The 17,796-nt window shown below is 47.0% G+C and overlaps 1 protein-coding gene across 2 annotated transcripts in view; it reads right to left on the bottom strand.

The window, feature by feature from the left end:
- The window catches only part of PPP1R13B (protein phosphatase 1 regulatory subunit 13B), a 76,852-nt gene that overhangs the window by 19,032 nt on the left and 40,024 nt on the right, over positions 1–17,796 (bottom strand). The window contains exons 3-4 of one of the 2 annotated variants that reach the window (XM_037047614.1): positions 17,255–17,374; positions 11,645–11,721 (exon numbers count right to left, since the gene is read on the bottom strand). In XM_037047614.1, the coding sequence (XP_036903509.1) occupies positions 11,645–11,721; positions 17,255–17,374 (197 nt within the window). The remainder of the gene's footprint in view (positions 1–11,644; positions 11,722–17,254; positions 17,375–17,796) is intronic. The other variant, XM_037047625.1, reaches the window with a different exon arrangement.

The following is a 17,796-nucleotide window of genomic DNA, read 5'->3' as shown; positions in this document are numbered from 1 at the left end:
GGTCTCGCCAACTCTCCACCTTCCCAGACGGAGAAAACAGAAGCCCCACTGCCCACACGCAGTAATCACTTCTCTGGTCCTATCACCTTCTTCTTTCTCCAAACTCCCACAAACCTACTCGAAGAAATAGTAAGAGACTCGATATCTCTAACATACAACACTTTCACATGCAAAATATCGATACCAACCTAACAAAAAACTTACACGTCAGGGACTCTCTAGCTAGTAAGACTTCTAGACTCTGCAGGTCCCAGCTCATCCGGCAGGCACGGCACCTGGCCACAGCCTCCAATCCAGGAGTGTTGAATGGATTTACAAGTGACTCAATACTTCCTTATCTTCCCACCACGCCCAACCACACTCCCTGGGTAATAGCATCTTTTCCAGCTCAGTGTAGACCCCGCCCCCGGTGAGACAGAAAACATTTCCACCCTCCCAGAGAGTGCCCTACTGTGCTCGCCCCTCCCCTGACCACTGGCCTGTCGGGGCTGTGGGTGAGACTGCTCTGGGATTTCACGCCGGAGGGACCCTGCTGAGTGGACTTTTTTGTGTCTGGCTTCTCTCACAGCACTGGCACTCCCTCCTTCCCACGGCTGAGCGGCAATTGGGGGTGCAGATAGACCACATTTTGCTTCTCCATTCATCTGCTGAAGGGCATTCGGGTGGTTCCCACTTTTTAGCTGTGAGGAATGAAGCATCTTGAACATTCACATACCAGGAGTCATGTGGACAAATGTCTGGTTTCTCTAGGGTCTTCCACAGGGGAATAGGTGGCCATGTGGTAGGGGCACAGAGACAGCCAGACTGTTCACCGACGGGGCCAGGCATCTCACACTCCCACGAGCAATGTGACAGTCCTGGCTTCTCCACATCATTGCCAAGACTTGCTCAAATTTTGGTCATCCTCTTTTTAAATAAAATGTATACCTCTTGGCAAAGAAAGGGTTCCACATAAATGGTATTTTGATAAGTAATGAAAAAAGTAGGCATAAAAATTAAGCTGTCAATCCCACATGCACTTTGAGTAGGTTTTCAATAAATAAGCTAAGCCCACAATTTGCCAAAAATCAGAAATGAAAAGGAAGCCTATTTCCCAGGTTAATGTCTCATTTGCACTAATGACGTGCACGAGTCATAAAGCTGTGAAAATACAGCATGTCTGAAATACAGCTACAAGAACTAGAGTTTTAAGAGACACTAAGAAACTATGACAACCCCCTTGAAAATATGGTTGGAATCTTTAGATCACAAGCCAGTCAATGACACAGCTTTTTTAAAAAAAGATTTTATTTATTTATCTTTAGAGAGGAAGGGAAGGAGAGAAGGAGAGAAACATCAATATATGGTTGCCTCTCGTGAGTCCCCTGCTGGGAACTGGCCTGCAACCCAGGCATGTGCCCTGACTGGGAATTGAACCTCGATCATGTGGTTCACCGGCCCACACTCAATCCATTGAGCCACACCAGCCAGGGCAATGACACGGCTTTAATCAATGTACTTTTGTCTCCTTGGGTAATGTTTTAAATATAATTTTGAAATTGGTATTACAGCATTTCAGTTATTAAAAACATATAATAAAGTGTCTCAAAACAAACCATTGTAGATAATTACTCAATATACACGTCTTCCATCCTAAGCCACTAGTGATACATTTTTGTTGGTTTTTATTCTTTCCAAAGTAAGGAGAGTTGGCTGTACACACATCTAAGGTGCTATTGAAACACTCTGCCAACACACACCAAGTGTATTTCCCAGTACACGCCACAGTCTAACAAGGGTCTCCACCCGTGCAAACAGATCTACCCCCTGGCACAGCATCTGTTCGGTTAACGCCTCTTCGTTATTGTGGTTCTTGAAAAATCATGCCCCTTTCCAGACAACTTTTTTTGGTATAATGACTCATCCAGAAACGCATTAAATAATAATGCTCTCTAAAGAGTGGTATTTGGACATTACAGTTTCAGGCAAGTGAACAGTCACTGGTTCACACAATGCAAATGCCCCTCACACATGGCACGGCTCTGAGTGTGCGTCACACTTGAACAGGTGCAGACGGTGTGCCCAGGGACGAGGAGAGGATGTCTTCTACGGCCCTCTGGTCCTTGTGCACCCAGGCCACCTCTGCCTGCCTTGAAGTACTCTCTTGTTTAGCTTTCATCACCCGAAAAAAGCGTTCCTGGGCTGTATACTTTGAGTGTAATCTCCTTCAAAGTGGAAAAAGCAGTGAATGATGCCAAAGGAAAAACTAACCTTTCGAAGCCATCCCAAAGAACTGCTGCACCGCACCCCTCCCCTCAACCAACAACATCCACTGGGAAGCCTTCTTTCCCTCCCCCGGCCACGTGGAACGAGCGTTCGTGACACGACGTGGGATTTTCCAGAACTACTATGTATCATTTATCATGCATACCAGCACAGCACGCCCTCATGGCTTAATTCACATATTTTGTATCTGTGGAGATGATTTGGGCATCAGCAGCCCCTCACGTACATGGACCAGTTTTCTATGCTGAGTATCGGATCACACAAAACTGAGCAGTTTAAAACAACAGCAAATGTTTATTCTGGCTCACAGCTTCTGTGGGTGAAAGATTCGGAAGCAGCTCAGTCAGGCAGTCTCAGCTTGAGATTTCTGGTGCGGTGAGCCCAACGTGAGCCTGTGCTACGGTCCCCTAAAGTCCTGCTGGGCTGGAGGACCTGCCTCCAAGGCGGTGTGCTCCCACGGCCACCCAGCTGCTGCAGGGGGCCTCGTGGCCTTCCCACATGCGCATTCCTGCGTCATGGCAGCAGCTTCCCCCACAGCAAGTGACCCAAGAGAAAGAGCGCGAGGGGCATGGGGACACTTTCATCTTTTCTGTGAACTAGCCTCAGAAGTCGCCTGGGGTCACTTTCTCCACCTTCTCCCTGTTTAGGAGCCAGGTCACTAAGTCTGGGAGAGGTGGGAACAGGCTCCACCTTTTGACAGGAGGCGTGTTAGAGAACTGGCCGACACTCACTGTGGAGTCTCACAAAGACTCTGCTCGCATCCAGCCGTCCATTGCTCGCTACTCACGGCATCTGGTCATCACCCCCAACAACACAGAGACAATCCGTGCTTTGTCAACAATAAACACTGACAGGGGAAGAATGGGTCACTGCAGATGTCAGCCCTTCTCCAGATACGCTGATTTTAATACTCAACCAAGTAACCTTGCCTCTAGTGACAGCAGACCAGAAAGTTGCTGTGACGCTACTTGGGAAAATAATAAATGCCCTATGTTTGCAGTGTCAAGGAGATGACATGCTCTAGTTCAGCAGTTTGTCCTCCTCCTTCCCCCTAGTACTCAGTGTCCATGGAGAGCACCCCTGACCATGGGCGAGCCGAGCCACTCTGGTCTCTCTGAGGGAGTTCTAGGTCCAGTTCCTAGGTCCAGTTCCTGTGGCCAAGTTCACATCTAGTTAGGATGCCCTGCCTGCAGGACTTCAACCTCAGCACGGCTAAAACCAAATTCCTCCCTTTCCCTCTGTCCTTGGCCTCCGCCCTAAACTCCCCACTGCTACTCAGGGCTCTAGCGTCATCTCTGACTGGAGCCCACCTTGCCTCCAGTACCAGCAGCTGCAGCTCAGGGCACTTTCTGACAGCTCGCACTTCTGGGCTGGCCTCTGCCTTCCAGAGCCAGCATCTTTGCTCACATTTTCCCCTGTCTGCGGTGCTGTCCCCTGCTCTCTAAACTCCACCCACCCTGTAGATCTAGCCGCAGTGTCATCTGCTTCCTGAAGCTTTTCCTGCTTCTTTAAGGAATCTCTCATACAACTGTTCTGACACTCAGGACCTGGCATCACTTCCAGGAGATGGGAATCTCAGGCTTTTAAAGAAATTCTGAGTTTTAGAGAGTCCACATACGATGAGCACTTGCTACACAATGTCAGCCACTTACAGACACCCGAGTTCATGGTTTCCTTAGCTGACGCTCACAAAGCGCTGTGAGGAGCACAGCTTGCTTTACAGAAGAGAGGGCTGAGTCCCCGTGGGGTCAGCAGCAGAGGCAGGGCCTCACATCACTCCACGGCAGCAGGCTGGACACTCTCCACCGCAAGAAGGTCCACCCTCCCCGACTTTTCTCCCCAGAGGCACACATTATCAACCCTGATTGACAGCCACGGATCATGTCACTATCAAAAAAGTGAACATGTGCTGAGTTACTGCTACTCCAAATCACATGGAAATGCTGTTTCTGTAGATCAAAAATGGTCCAATGCCAGTAATTTCATATGGGCCAACCTACCAGGGAAGGACTAATCTCCCCCATCTAGAAGCACAGAAGCTAACGATAATTTGGTTCTAGCATAGCGTAATAAAGAAATACAATGAGGAGAAGAATGAGCATTCTAGGTGACTGTTTTTGGATGCTTACGAGAAACCACAAGAGACCGAAGTCACCTGCCCGGCAGCACCAAAGGCTTCCTGAGGAGGCCCAGCCCCACAGATCTGAGCATTTTTCTTGAAAGGAATTTCTCTTCTTGGATAGTAACACTGTTCTCATATAAAGTACAATGTTTAAGATTTCTGTAAAGAAAGATCAGTCTGTTAGCTAATATTGATTTCTCTTATCATGTTATCATCTCAAGGGACCGTTCTTTCAAATTGTGGTTTACAGATAAATGGGATGACTTTTAAGCTTGTATTTACGTCCAAGTATCTTCTTTGAAAGTGCGCCTCTCGGAGGTTCGCGCGCACAGCTGGGGCTCTGCTGTGCATCCAGCCATGGCCTCCCACGGCTCCCTGTCTGTGGTCTCCCTGCCACCCCCCACCCCCGACCCTCCTCACACACTGGCACCAAGAGGTCTTCCTCCTGCTTAAAGCCCTACAAGGTTAAGTCTGGGCTCTCAGCACGGTGAAGCTCTATCAGCTCAGCAGCCCTTCCCCCTCAGCGTCACCCCCACCTTCCTGTGCCCTGGCTTTTCCTGCCCACTGTTAACAGCGCATTCACAACTCTGCAGCCAGAGTGCCAGGCTCTTCCTCCGAGCGGATCGCCACCTCAGTGAGTGACTCGAACCCAGTCCTGTTGCTCCGGTGCCTCCTTCCACTGCCACCACACTTGTCACCCTGTACTGCGATGTGGCTGCTTCTACACACACCCTCAACCCCCTCTCCCTGTGCAATTTGAGGGAGACTTCAAATAGCTGCCACCGAACACCTGGCTTTCACAGCATCTTCGGTCGGTCTCATCAAAATGAACTGGGGAGGGCTGTTTTCAAAAGAATAAAAGGAGAGCGTCTAAGTGAGGTGGCTCCACCAAGTTCCAAAAGAAAACAGAAAGCATATGGAAGAATACCTGTAGCGAAGGTAGAGAACTTTCAAGAACTGGTCGTAGATACCAATCCTCAGAACCAGTAAATTCAACAATTCCCAACAGGAGAAAGTAAAAGAAATCCACACCCCATTCTGCTCAAAATGGAGAGTTAATCCTAATCCCATTAAATAACAAAACTCCACTAGATGACAGCAAAAGGACTTTCAACATCAGATACTACAAAACCCCAGAACAGGGACAACAGGAGGGGAGCAAGCATGAAGGAGAATGGACGAGAAGCAACTCCCCTAGTAGATCTGACACAAACTCAAGCCAGAAACAGTAACAGTGGACAGACCCTGCCCAGTCCCATCCCAGAACACCCACAAGGCTGACAACAACTGACACCGCGGTGTGACTCTGGGAAGGGACAGCAAGTGGAGGGCATCTCGTACAGGGAGACCATAGGACAGTCACGGAAGATGCAGTGGGGTCTGGATGGCCTCTCCCCAACCCTGGAGGGAGTCTAGCAGCTTATTCTCTAGACAACCAAAATATTACCTGGCCCGGGAGGTGATCAGTAGCCAGTTGAATCCTGACTACCATATGGCCAACAGGGGGACTGAGTGACCCCATTAACAAATGCTTCCAGAAACAGCACTCACAGTTACGGTCAACTGCTTGAACAAAGGGGCCCAGACAACTCAATGGGGAGAAAACAGTCCTTCCACTGAGTGGTGCTGGGATAACCGTATACTTGCATGTAACAGACTGGAGTTGGACTCCACTTCACACCATACACAAAAAATAACTCAAAATGGATCAGAGACCTAAATGCAAGAGCTAAAACGATAAAGCTCTTAGAAAAAAAATCGGAGGCAGGATCAAATGACCTTGGCAACTTACTGGATGTACCGGATTGAACCAGAAAGCAACTCAGGTTTCAGCCTGGCTGGCTGAGGAAACTGGAGAAAGTGTTTCCAGAACCTCTAAGAGAGACGGGGTTCCCTGACCACTGTGCTGACAGGCCTGCACGCAGGACTGACCCTGGCTGCCCCTGGAACTTCGGTTTGGGAGGGCCCCCACTGTTCCCTACACTATTAAGAGTGGCACCTGGACTGTCTGTGCAAGTAATACGATGTGTTAGGCACCTGCCTTCCTTCTGGGAGTCTGGAATTCTGGTGCTTCCCAGGTAGAGACTGCCTATGTGAGCAGCTCCCAGCAGAAACCGTGGGCATTGGGCCTCCAGCGAGCTTCCCTGGTGATGTCGTTTCACATGTGTTGTCACCGTGTGTTGCGGGAGGAAATGAGCATCCTGTGTGGCTTCCCTGGGAGAGGACTCTAGGAGCCTGGGACCCTTTCCTGTGGACGTCGCCCTGACCTTCTCCAGTGTTCCCCCTGTTCTGTATCTTGGCGCTGGAGTAAGTCACAGCCAGAGGACAACTACTCCTGAGTCCGTTCAGTCCTCCCAGCAAATCAGTGACACTGGGGGTGGTCTCGGACACCCCAACACAGGCATGCATATACAGTAAGAATCAGTCAGTCTGCCTTTACAACACGAAGTCGAACCAGATCTTCACAATGCTATTGGACAAATAAGTTTTGAAAGCGTATGACATACGCATGTGGCCTGGGGTTCCCAAACCCAGCAGGGAAAGAGAGTCCTAAGGAGAATATTCCAGACCCACCCCAGACTTCTGTGGGGGCCTGGGCACTCACCTCCTAGACGGCTGGACTCACTGACCTGCCGTTTTCAGAGAGCAGCACTTCCCCAGCTTCTGGGCTCAGCGCCCACAGGCATGAGTCACAGCAGTGCAGCCCACACACCCAGCTCTGCAGCTGCTGCTCGCCCGCTCTTGGCGCTGCCCACCCACAAGGCCGCAAGGTTCCGCGCACCGTTACTCTGCCGCCAGGGCATACTCAAAACCATTTTTGGAGAATGAGGTTTTTAATATCTTATTAGCTTCAAAATTGCACAAAAAAGTGTTTTTTGACAACAAAGTGTTTTACAAAGATAATATATTATTAGGCTTAAGAGGCAGGTGTGTGTGCCATAAAATGCAGTAACACCTTTGATGTAATGCTTCCAGCACGAGGTTGTGCCTCTAGACTAGCTATCTACCTGCCTCTAATTACAAGTCGCATAAAGGCTACAAACATATTTAATTTTCGTATCTTGAAATACAAACACTGTCTCCATTTTAACGAGGAACAACTCCATTGGGAAGAAAAGACCACGAGCTTGTCAGCTCAGGCCTCGGCGTTCCCTGTGAGCCCCCCGGACCCCGCTCCGCCAGGCCCCTTCCCTTTATCACCCATGTGCTCACCCCTCAACACAAACCCTACTTTAGGTGTTTATTTCACCCTCCTTGACGTTCAGGTCCTGGGAAACCTTATAGTTCAAAAGAATCTGCCAAATTTAGTTGGACAGGTTAGTTTGGATACTTGTAGCACTGTGTGCGTGTGGCCTGGGATTCCCAATCTGGGGTCCCACCCTCAGCAGGGCAGGAGAGCCCCATGGGGGAATGCCAGACCAAATGACACGAGTCCCACCAAAAGCATCTGGGTCTTTCTATCTCAAGACTTTCCGAAGCAGCTACACCCAGCAGAACCCCACAGAGGCTCTGGATTTGAGCGGACAAGTTTGTCGGACGGCGGGAGAAGAGGACATGAGGAACGACCTTAAGAAACTGGAGGGTAGAAGAGAATCCATGACGACATTGGCAACAGTTCTCCTGAGCGGCACAAGGATCAGGACACTGGAACCGGAGAAGAGGAAATATAACCCAGTATATCACTTGGCTCTGCAGTAGATAGCTGCAAAATCTAGAGTAACAAACACTACTACACGGTTTAAACTCGACAGCCAACCTACAGACAAAGCACAAAAGGCTTAATTGTAGTGAGATAACAGTGCACACATATCACCAGCCTCGGCAACACAGAGTATGGCGAGATGGGGACGGGGGCGCTGTTTAATATCCTCATCTTAGAGGGAGGAGGATCCCGAGATAGGGTTTAACGTAGGTCAGCAGAGAAACAGAAATTTAAGTATATCGTTTAAAGTCAGAATGGTACCCAACTTCTGCTATTTGAAGTAACTCAAATAGCAACTCAATCATAGTAAGCTGGAAAGTGGAGAGACAATGAAACTTGGTCAACCTTCTGGGCCTCCACACTCCAGACCCATGTTCTTCGCCAGCGTCTGGCTGTGCCAAGCACTGTACTAAGGAAGAAGATTACATAGCTAGGTGGTGGCAGAACCAGAAAAGAAACTAATTTTCTAGCTTTAAAATTATTTGGAAAAGTTATTACTAAAATTTCCAGGCTATGTTGAAAAATTTCCCTCCTGCTCTTTCTTTTAACACACACCAGCATTTCTTAAGGAGAGCCCCTCCACATTTCCTCACTCGTAACCAGCGCTGGCCCTGTCTCCAACGCGACACCCTGGGACAAAGGGAGGCTCCCTCCTGCACACAGCTGTAAAGAGGGCATCGGCCCTCTGGCCAGGTGTCTTTCCAAGTGGGGCAGAAAGGTCAAGACACCAACACGGAAAATACAAAGCCAGGCTGCCTGCTCACCTCAGCCTAGAAGCTGAGTCCACCAGCTGCCAGGGGATGGTCTAGGGCCACACACATGGCGGTGCCAGGCTGCTGCTCCAGGACGCACATGGAGGGCACGGCTCTGTGCAAGGCCACCCAACGCACAGACTGAGTGTGGACCGGTGAGCCCACTCAGTGACTGCCTCTCCATAACTTCACAAAAATTTTGAAATAGTCAACAGAAATGATAATTTCTAGTAAAAAATAATTCTTTAAAAATAAAATGTAACCAAAACTAGTACTTGTAAAAATCATTTAAATAATTTCAACATAATCTGACTAGCAGCTAGGATGGAGGCATAGGTGTGGCTCCTCGCACAACCAAAAGGACAACAAATTTAAAAACAAAAACCAACTAGAACTGCCAGAAAATGAACTGTATGCAAGTCCGACAACCAAGGATGTAAACAAGAAACATTCATCCAGACCAGTAGGAGGAACTGAAAAGGGAAGTGGGGGGTGGGGGCGTGGGGGGGCCAGGACTCACGACAAGGTGGCAGCTGGTGGGCAGTCCCACCTTTGTGTGCAGAAAAATCAGGAGGAATAACTGGGGAGTGAGACAGACCACTCAACCCAGGGTTCCAGCACAAGGAAATAAAGCCTCAGAACCTCTTGCTGTAAAAACCTGTGGGGGTTGCAGCGGTGGGAGAAACTGGAACCTCACAGGACAGTTCATGGGAGAGACCCACGGGGTCCTAGAACATACACAAACCCACCCTCGCAGGAATCAGCACCAGAAGGGCCCAATTTGCTTCTGGGTAGTGGTGCCAGGTCACTGAGAGCCAGTCGAGAGCCAAGCAAGCAGGACTGCTCCCCCTCGGACCCTCCCCGACATACAGCACCACAATGCAGTGACATCAATTGCCCTGTGAATATCTAAGGCTCCACCCCATACAACATAACAGGTGTGCTGAGAGAAATAAGTATGGCCCAAATGAAAGAACAAAACTCCAGAAAAAGGGTTAAGCAATAAGGAGACAGCCAACCTATTAGATGCAGTGTTCAAAACACTGGTAATCAGGATGCTCACAGAAATGACTGAGTACAGATGAAAAATAGAGGAAGAAGTGAAGGCTATGAAAAATGAAATAAAGAAAAATATATAGGGAACCAACAGTGAAGGGAAGGAAACTGGGACTCAAACCAATGTTTTGGAACAGAAGGATGAAACAAACATTCAGCTAGAACAGAATGAAGAAACAAGAATTCAAAGAGTGAGGACAGCCCGGGCTGGTGTAGCTTGGTGGATTGAGCGCAGGCCTGCAAACCAGAGGATTGCGGTTCAATTCCCAGTCGGGGCACATGCCTGGGTTGCAGGCCAGTTCCCAGAGGGGCACGCATGGGAGGCAACCATACATTGATGTTTCTCTTCCTCTCTCCTTCTCTTCCCCTCTAAAGATAAATAAATAAAATCTTTTTTTAAAAAGTGAGGACAGGCTTAGGAATCTCTAAGACTAAATGTTTCAACATTCAAATCATAGGGGTGCCAGAAGGAGAAGAGGAAGAGCAAGCAATTGAAAACTTATTTGAAAAAATAATGAAAGAAAACTTCCCCAATCTGGCAAAGGAAATAGACTTCCAGAAAGTCCAGGAGGCTCAGAGAGTCCCAAAGAAATGTGTTCCAAGGAGGAACACATTAAGGCACATAATTATATCACCCAAGATTAAAGATAAGGAGAGAATCTTTTTCTTAAAGATTTGATTTTTTTTTTTTTTTAGAGAGAGGGGAAGGGAGGGAGAAAAAGAGGGAGAGAAACATCTATGTGTGGTTGCCTCCTGAGCGCTCCCTACTGGGGACCTGGGCTGCAACCCAGGAATGTCCCTGAATGGGAATCGAACCTGCAACCTGAGAATCTTAAAAGCATCAAAAGGAAAGGAGACAGTTACCTACAAAGCAGTTCCCATAAGACTATTAGCTGATTTCTCAAAAGAGATCTTGCAGGCAAGAAGGGGCTGGAAAGAAGTATTCAGAGTTATGAAAGGCAAGGACCTACATTCGAGATGACTCTATTAGCAAAGCTATCATTTATAATAGAAAGGCAGATAAAGTGCTTCCCAGACAAGGTAAAGTTAAAGGAGTTCATCATTACCGAGACCTTATAATATGGAATGTTAAAGGGACTTATCTAGGAAAAAGAAGATCAAAACTATGAACAGTAAAATGAAAACAAACAAACTATCAAATGAACATAAAAAACAAAAGCAAAGCAAACAACTTGAACAGGAACAGAATCACAGAAATAGAGATCACATGGAGGGTTATCAGGGGTCGTGGGGGAAGAATGGGAGAAAAGGTACAGGGAATAAGAAGCATAATTTGTAGGTACAAAATAGGCAGGGGGAGCCCTAGCTGGTGTGGCTCAGTGGACTGAGTGCCGGCCTGCGAACCAAGGGGTCACTGGTTCAATTCCCAGCCAGGGCACATGGCTGCACTGTGGGCCAGATCCCCAGCAGGGGGCAAGTGAGAGGCAACCACACATTGATGTTTCTCTCCCTCTGTCTCCCCTCACTCTAAAAATAAATAAGTAAAATCTTCAAAATAAAAAAAGACAGAGGGAGGTCAAGCACAGCATAGGAAAAGGAGAAGCCGAAGAACTCATACTTACAACCATGGACATGAACTAAGGGGTGGGGGGCGAACGCTGATAGGAGAGGGGGTGCAGCACAGAGGGGTGTAAAGGGGAGGAAAAAACGGGACAACTGTAACAGCATAATCATTAAAATATACTAAAATCTATGAAAATTTCAGTATAATTTACTGTTGCTTACCCCATTTTCAGTACGTTTTTCCCCAGGTACATTTATTACATTTCTCTGGGTCCTTTGCTCTTGGGTCTGACGGCCACCTAAGAAAATGAGAAGACCAAAGTTACTGAAAGACATACTAGAAAAACAATGTTCACCCATTTTTTTCACTTACTCAAATACTTATTGAACATAAGTATAAACTACCAGTATGAACAACTCAAGACTCAGTACAGTTAAAGAATGTTTCACAATTAATCTGTGTGTGTATATGTATATATAAAAAGTTGCTTAAATAAAATTTTTTCAATATTCTATTTCAGATTCTTGAAATTGACTTATATCAACAGGTTTTTAACACTTAAAAATGGTCAAAATGGTAAATTTTATGCTCTGCGTATTTTACCACATGAAATTTGTTATTAAAATTTTTAAAGGGTTTTTATGTGTTGGAAGACTAAAATAGAACTTGACATCCATAATGAAAAACCTAATGCACAAAAGCGATCCTCACTAGCATTTTTTTTTAAAAGGGGGTTCACATTAGCCCTGGCTGGTATGGCTCAGTGGATTGGGCACTGGCCTGTGAACCCAGGAGATGCTGGTTCGATTCCCAGTCAGGGCACATGCCTGGGTTGCAGGCCAGGTCCCCAGTGGGAGGCGTGCAGGATGGGATCACACACTGATGCTTCTCTCCCTCTCCTCCTCCCTTTCTTTCTCTAGAAATAAATAAACTAGTTTAAAAAATGGCTTCACATTAAACTAAAAAAGTTCTCTGCATGTCCTGTCATATTTTCACAAAAAGGTACCAGGTGGGTCTGTAGTCGCAGGCATGACTGTCACCAGGCATCAAGGGCCTGCATCCCCTCCTCTCACCTCCCTAGCTTTTATGAGATGCCACTCTGAGAACTGGCACTCACCCATACCAGCTTTATTATCTAGAGCACATGACTTCCAAGGGCCATGAGCCCAATGTTGAAGTAAGACAGGCACACATTGCTTCTATATCCCTCCTACTGCTTTGAAAAATCTGACGAAGGATGGTGCCATGGAAGTGCTGCCTCCCTTTGAACCGTGCATTCCAGAGAGTGACGGTGCCCCCAAGGGGCACAGGCCGGTTCTTGGGAGATAAAACACCCATTCTCTGTACTCCAAGTGAAGGCACACACCGTGCATAAACAGGTATACAGTAGACTGGAGCAGAAGATGGAGGGACAGGAACAGAATCTCCCAGAAACAGGGTCGCAGGGGGGTGGTGATAATGAAAATACGCAACCGATCGATGCTTCTCTTGCACATCGACATTTTACTCTTCTTGTCCCTTCCCCTCTAAGAATAAAGAAAACCTTTTAACAAAAGAATGTGCGTAAGCACAGGCAGAGAGGCAGAGAGGCAGAGCAGAGGGCAGAGCATCACAGGTGGGAATGCATTCTGAGTCAGGGCAGGAGACCGCGGCCACGAAAGGGGTTGTGGTGCAAGAGGCAGAGAAGGAACAGCCGCCCCACACCTGCCAGCAGGGCTGCCAGCGACGAGCCAGCGAGTGCTCGGGAAGATGTGGGGAAAGGAGCTCTCGTGCGTGGCTGGTGAGAGTGCAGAGCAGTGCAGCCGCACGCACAGCAGTATGGGGTATCCTCCAAAAATAAAAAATGGAACTGTCCCATGGCCCAGCAATTTCCACTTCTGGGTATCTATCCAAAGGAATCCAAAACACTAACTTGAAAGAACACAAGCACCCTATGTTCACTGCAGTGTTATTTACGACAGCCAAGCTCTGGAAGCAACCTAGGTGTCCATCAGCAGATGAGTTGAAAAAGAAATTGTGGTCCATATGGACAATGGAATATCACTTAGCCACATAAAAACTAAAACCTTACCAACTACAACAGCATGGATGAACTTAGAGAGTCTTATGCCAAGTAAAGTAAGTCAGAGAAAAACAAATACCATGTGATTTCACTTATATGTGGAATCTAAAGAACAAAATAAATGAACCAGAAATAAACCCCTCAGAAACAGACTCATAGACACAGAGAACAATCTGAAGGTTGCCAGATGGGAAGGGGCTTAGGAGGCTGGGTGAAAAAGACAGAAGGAATTAAGTAGTACAAACCACCAGTTACAAAACAGAACATAGGGAATATGGTCAATAATACTGCAGTCACTATACATGGCTCCAGGTGGGTACTAGGAGATAGCTTTGTAAATTACATGCTTGCGTTATGACTCCAGACAGGTCTCTTAAGTATCCCTAACACTTCTAAACTTTATAAAGCGAGATCAAAAAAACCTCCCCCACCCCACCACCACAGGACATTAGGGTCATGTCACACATTATATTGATAAAACTGAAAGCAGAGCTATGCACAGCTAGGGAAGGGGGCCCTGCACATTTGGAGAGCTCAGGCAGGGAGGTAACGTAAGTTCTTAGCACAAGAGCAGCATGTTAGGGTCGGCCAGTGAGTCCTTAGCAGGCGGGCTTGGTGCAGAGGCAGGGAAGGTCCTTGTCAAAGGTGCACACAGATGAAGAGCTGGACTTGGAAACATGGTCTCCTGACCCCGGGTGACCAGCAGCCAGAGGAATAAAAGCCAGAAGTGACAGTGCACTGTAACAGGAATGACGGCTGTGAAGATGATCTCAAAGTAGAGAATGACTCATCCTAGGGGCAAAATGTCCTTTAATAGAAAATACAAATAAAGAGAGATAACTTGCACAAAGAAATTTTTACAGCCCTGGCTGGTGTGGCTCAGTGGATTGTGCGCCTGACTGAACCAAAGGGTCACCAGTTCAATCCCCAGTCAGGGCACATGCCTTGGTTGCAGGGCAGGCCCCCAGCAGGGGGCGCATGAGAAGCAACCACACACTGATGTTTCTCTACCTTTCTTTCTCCCTCCCTTCCCCTCTAAAAACAAAGAAAATCTTTATTTAAAAAAATCTCTTTTACAGAAGCATATCCTTTCATTGTTTATTTTTTAAATACCAGAAGTAATCCACAATCACTGTTATATAACAAATTAAGGGTCTCTTCACTGTACAGTGTCTATGCTTTAGAAAAAAAGGTGCCCTTTTTTGTTTAAATTTTAATTAAAAAAGAGGCAGTATATTCCCATGGTTCAAAATGCCAAAGGCACAAACAGATGCACGATATGCAGCCCTCCCTCCCTCCTTGGTCTGGCAGCGCCCACTCCCACTCAGATGGCACCAGCTCCTCAGTCTCCAAAGACGCTGCAGCCAAGCAGAGCCAACACGGACACATGCAGTCCCCCTTTTGTCCCTGTCACACAGAAGGTAGCGCATGTGCATACTGTTCGCCATGGTGCTTATTCACACAGCATGTCCGGGAGCTGGGTCAGGGCACAGAGCTGCTTCTCCGCAGCTGCAGAGCAGTCCACCGTTCGGTGCACCACGGTTTGTTAGCCCGATGCCCTGGCAGGCGCGTAGGCTGCCCCCGTCAGAAATGCTCCATGAGAGACACTGTGTCCACGCCAGCCTGTGTGTGTAGGCACAGCTTCAGGGTAAGTTCTCAAAAGCGAGCTTGCTGGGTGAAAGGTTTCGTGCGTTTGTAAGCAGAACAGATGTTGCCAAATCGCCCTCTGCAAAAGCTGCCAACTGGCACTCCCACGGCCATGTGGACGCGCGCCTGCTGCCCAGCTTCCTTGTGGACACTGTTATCATTAAAAGCTCTCGTCTTTGCCAGTGTGGCAGTGGAGTCGAGGATCAGGGTTTCTTTACTAGGAGTAAGGCTGAACATCTTTTCATGTAACCTATGGCCACAGACATTTCCTTTTCTAAGAACTGCATATTAGTATAGGGTTTTTTCATTTTTGTATATATTTTGTTACTGGTTCTTTTCTCTGTGTGTGCGTGTGTGAAATTTTAGGAACCCTTTACAGTGGTACCTCGGTACTCGTTAATTGGTTCCAGAACTTGTGTCGAGTGCCAAAGCCGATGAGTACCAAATGATGAAGCATTTTTCTCTTGTGGGACAGCATTGTGACTGTGAGTTCTACCAAGTGTCATGAGTCCCCAGCAAGCACTGAGTGCGGAAACATTTTTTTCTCATCAAAATGTAACAATGACACGGTTTGATGAGTTCTGAAGTCAACAAGCACCGAAGTATGACTACTCATGTAACAGAAATGAGCCCTTAGCTAATGTGCTATAAATGCTATTTCCCAGTTTATCATTTGTCTTTCGAAATTGCTTAGGGTGGTTATTGCCATGCACACAGTTTTGGGGTTGCTTTTTTAAATACTTTGGTTTGTCTTATCTTCTATGACTTAGCATTACACTTAGAAAGGTCTTGTGCACCATAAAATTTTTTTTAAAAGACCACTTCCCAAAATTCTAATCTTTTCATGATTTTATTTATTTTTTTTTTAAAAAAGATTTTATTTATTTATTTACCTTTAGAGGGGAAGGAGAGAGGGAGAGAAACATCAATGTATGGTTGCCTTCCGTGCGTCCCCTGCTGGGAGTTGGCCTGCAGGGAACTGGCCTGCAACCCAGGCATGTGCCCTGACTGGGAATTGAACTGCGATCTCCTGGTTCACAGGAGATCAATCCACTGAGCTATGCCAGCCAGGACTTACTTATTCTTTTTTTTTTTTTAAATACAAAGCCCAGCCCTAGGCTCTGGGCTGGAGTTTTGCTTTGTCTTTTTTTAATTATTATTTTTTATTTTTAAAATTTTATTTATTCATTTTTAGAGAGAGGCAAAGAGAAGGAGAGAAGTATCAATGTGTGGTTGCCTCTCACGCATCCCATACTGGGGACCTGGCCCGCAACCCAGGCGTGTGCCCTGACTGGGAATCGAACTGGCGACCCTTTGGTTCACAGTTAGGTGCTCAACCCACTGAACTACACCAGCCAGGGCAGTTTTATTTATTATTTAAAAAATTTTTTCTGCCCTGGCTGGTGTAGCTCAGTGGACTGAGCGCGGGCCTGCAAACCAAACGATCACGGTTCAATTCCCAGTCAGGGCACATGTCTGGGTTGCAGGCCAGTTCCCAGTTCCCGGCAAGAGACGCATGAGAGGCAACCATACACTGATATTTCTCTCTCTTTCTCTCCTTCCCTTCCCCTCTAAGATTAATAAATAAAATCTTTAAAAGAAATTTAAAAAATGTTTAAAAAAATTTTTTATTGATTTGAGAGACAGAGAGAAAAAAACAGCAACTTGTTGTTCCAAGTATTTATGCATTCATTGGTTGACTCTTTCACGTGCCCTCACCGAGGACTGAACCACCAACCATGGTGTATGGTTCAGTGAATGGATCTGACCAATGAATGGATCTTCCTGGACAGATCATGGTTGTATTTATTCTTACAGTCTAGTATCTGACCCATCTGGTAGTTGTTGAAAACAATCCCTTTAAAGAGCAAGTGCCCTCCACACAGGTCTGAGTGCACAGCAGTGCACTCAGTGGAACAGGTCACAGGCCTGAGCGGGGAGTGGGGGCCGATGCCCAAGGAGCAGGAGGTCACTATCAGCCACAGTGACAGTGGGACACCAACTCTCCTGCTTACCGCTGTGCGTGAAGGGAGAAAGCATCAATAATTTAGTACTTGCTCCTATTTTTTAAAGTTAAGTTTTATAGCAAAAATGAACACACGGGGGAAAAGCACTTATCTACCTTGTTCACTGCTCTCAGTTGGGGAATCCTCATGTCGAAGAAAAAATTTCACTTCTTCCCTTCGTGGCCCCCACTTCTGCAGATGTTCATACATCATATGATCGAAGGGTATGGGACGCTCTAGAAAAAAACACAACTCATTTCTTCAGAAACAAACCAACTACTTCCTTCCAAAAGTAAAAACTAAAAATGAATTTAAATACACATTTTTACCAGAATTCAGGACACTACAAGCATGAATTCCAACCTGAATGAAGTAACAACAGGAGTGTGAATGGGAAGTGACTCAGGCGACCACCGAACACAAGAAGTCAACATAAAAGCGACCGTCCAGCATCCCACAGGAAACACTGACCAACGTCCTTCACAGCACTTCTCACGAAGCAGTGAGCCTCCCCACTGTTCCAAGGGACCATCAGCAAATCGGTCTGCCCCCGTCGTTCCCTAAAACTGTTACGTGGTAACAGCACATGGAAAGGAAGAAGGGCACACGTCCTGGCAATTCCGTGAGTCTACGCACATACTTGAACGCGAACGTCTGC

This window comes from Sturnira hondurensis, unplaced genomic scaffold (genome assembly GCF_014824575.4).
Source record: "Sturnira hondurensis isolate 20B ecotype Veracruz unplaced genomic scaffold, ASM1482457v3 Scaffold0000780, whole genome shotgun sequence".
NCBI classification, from domain to species: Eukaryota; Metazoa; Chordata; class Mammalia; order Chiroptera; family Phyllostomidae; genus Sturnira; species Sturnira hondurensis.
This window is presented reverse-complemented; position numbering and strand designations above follow the sequence as displayed.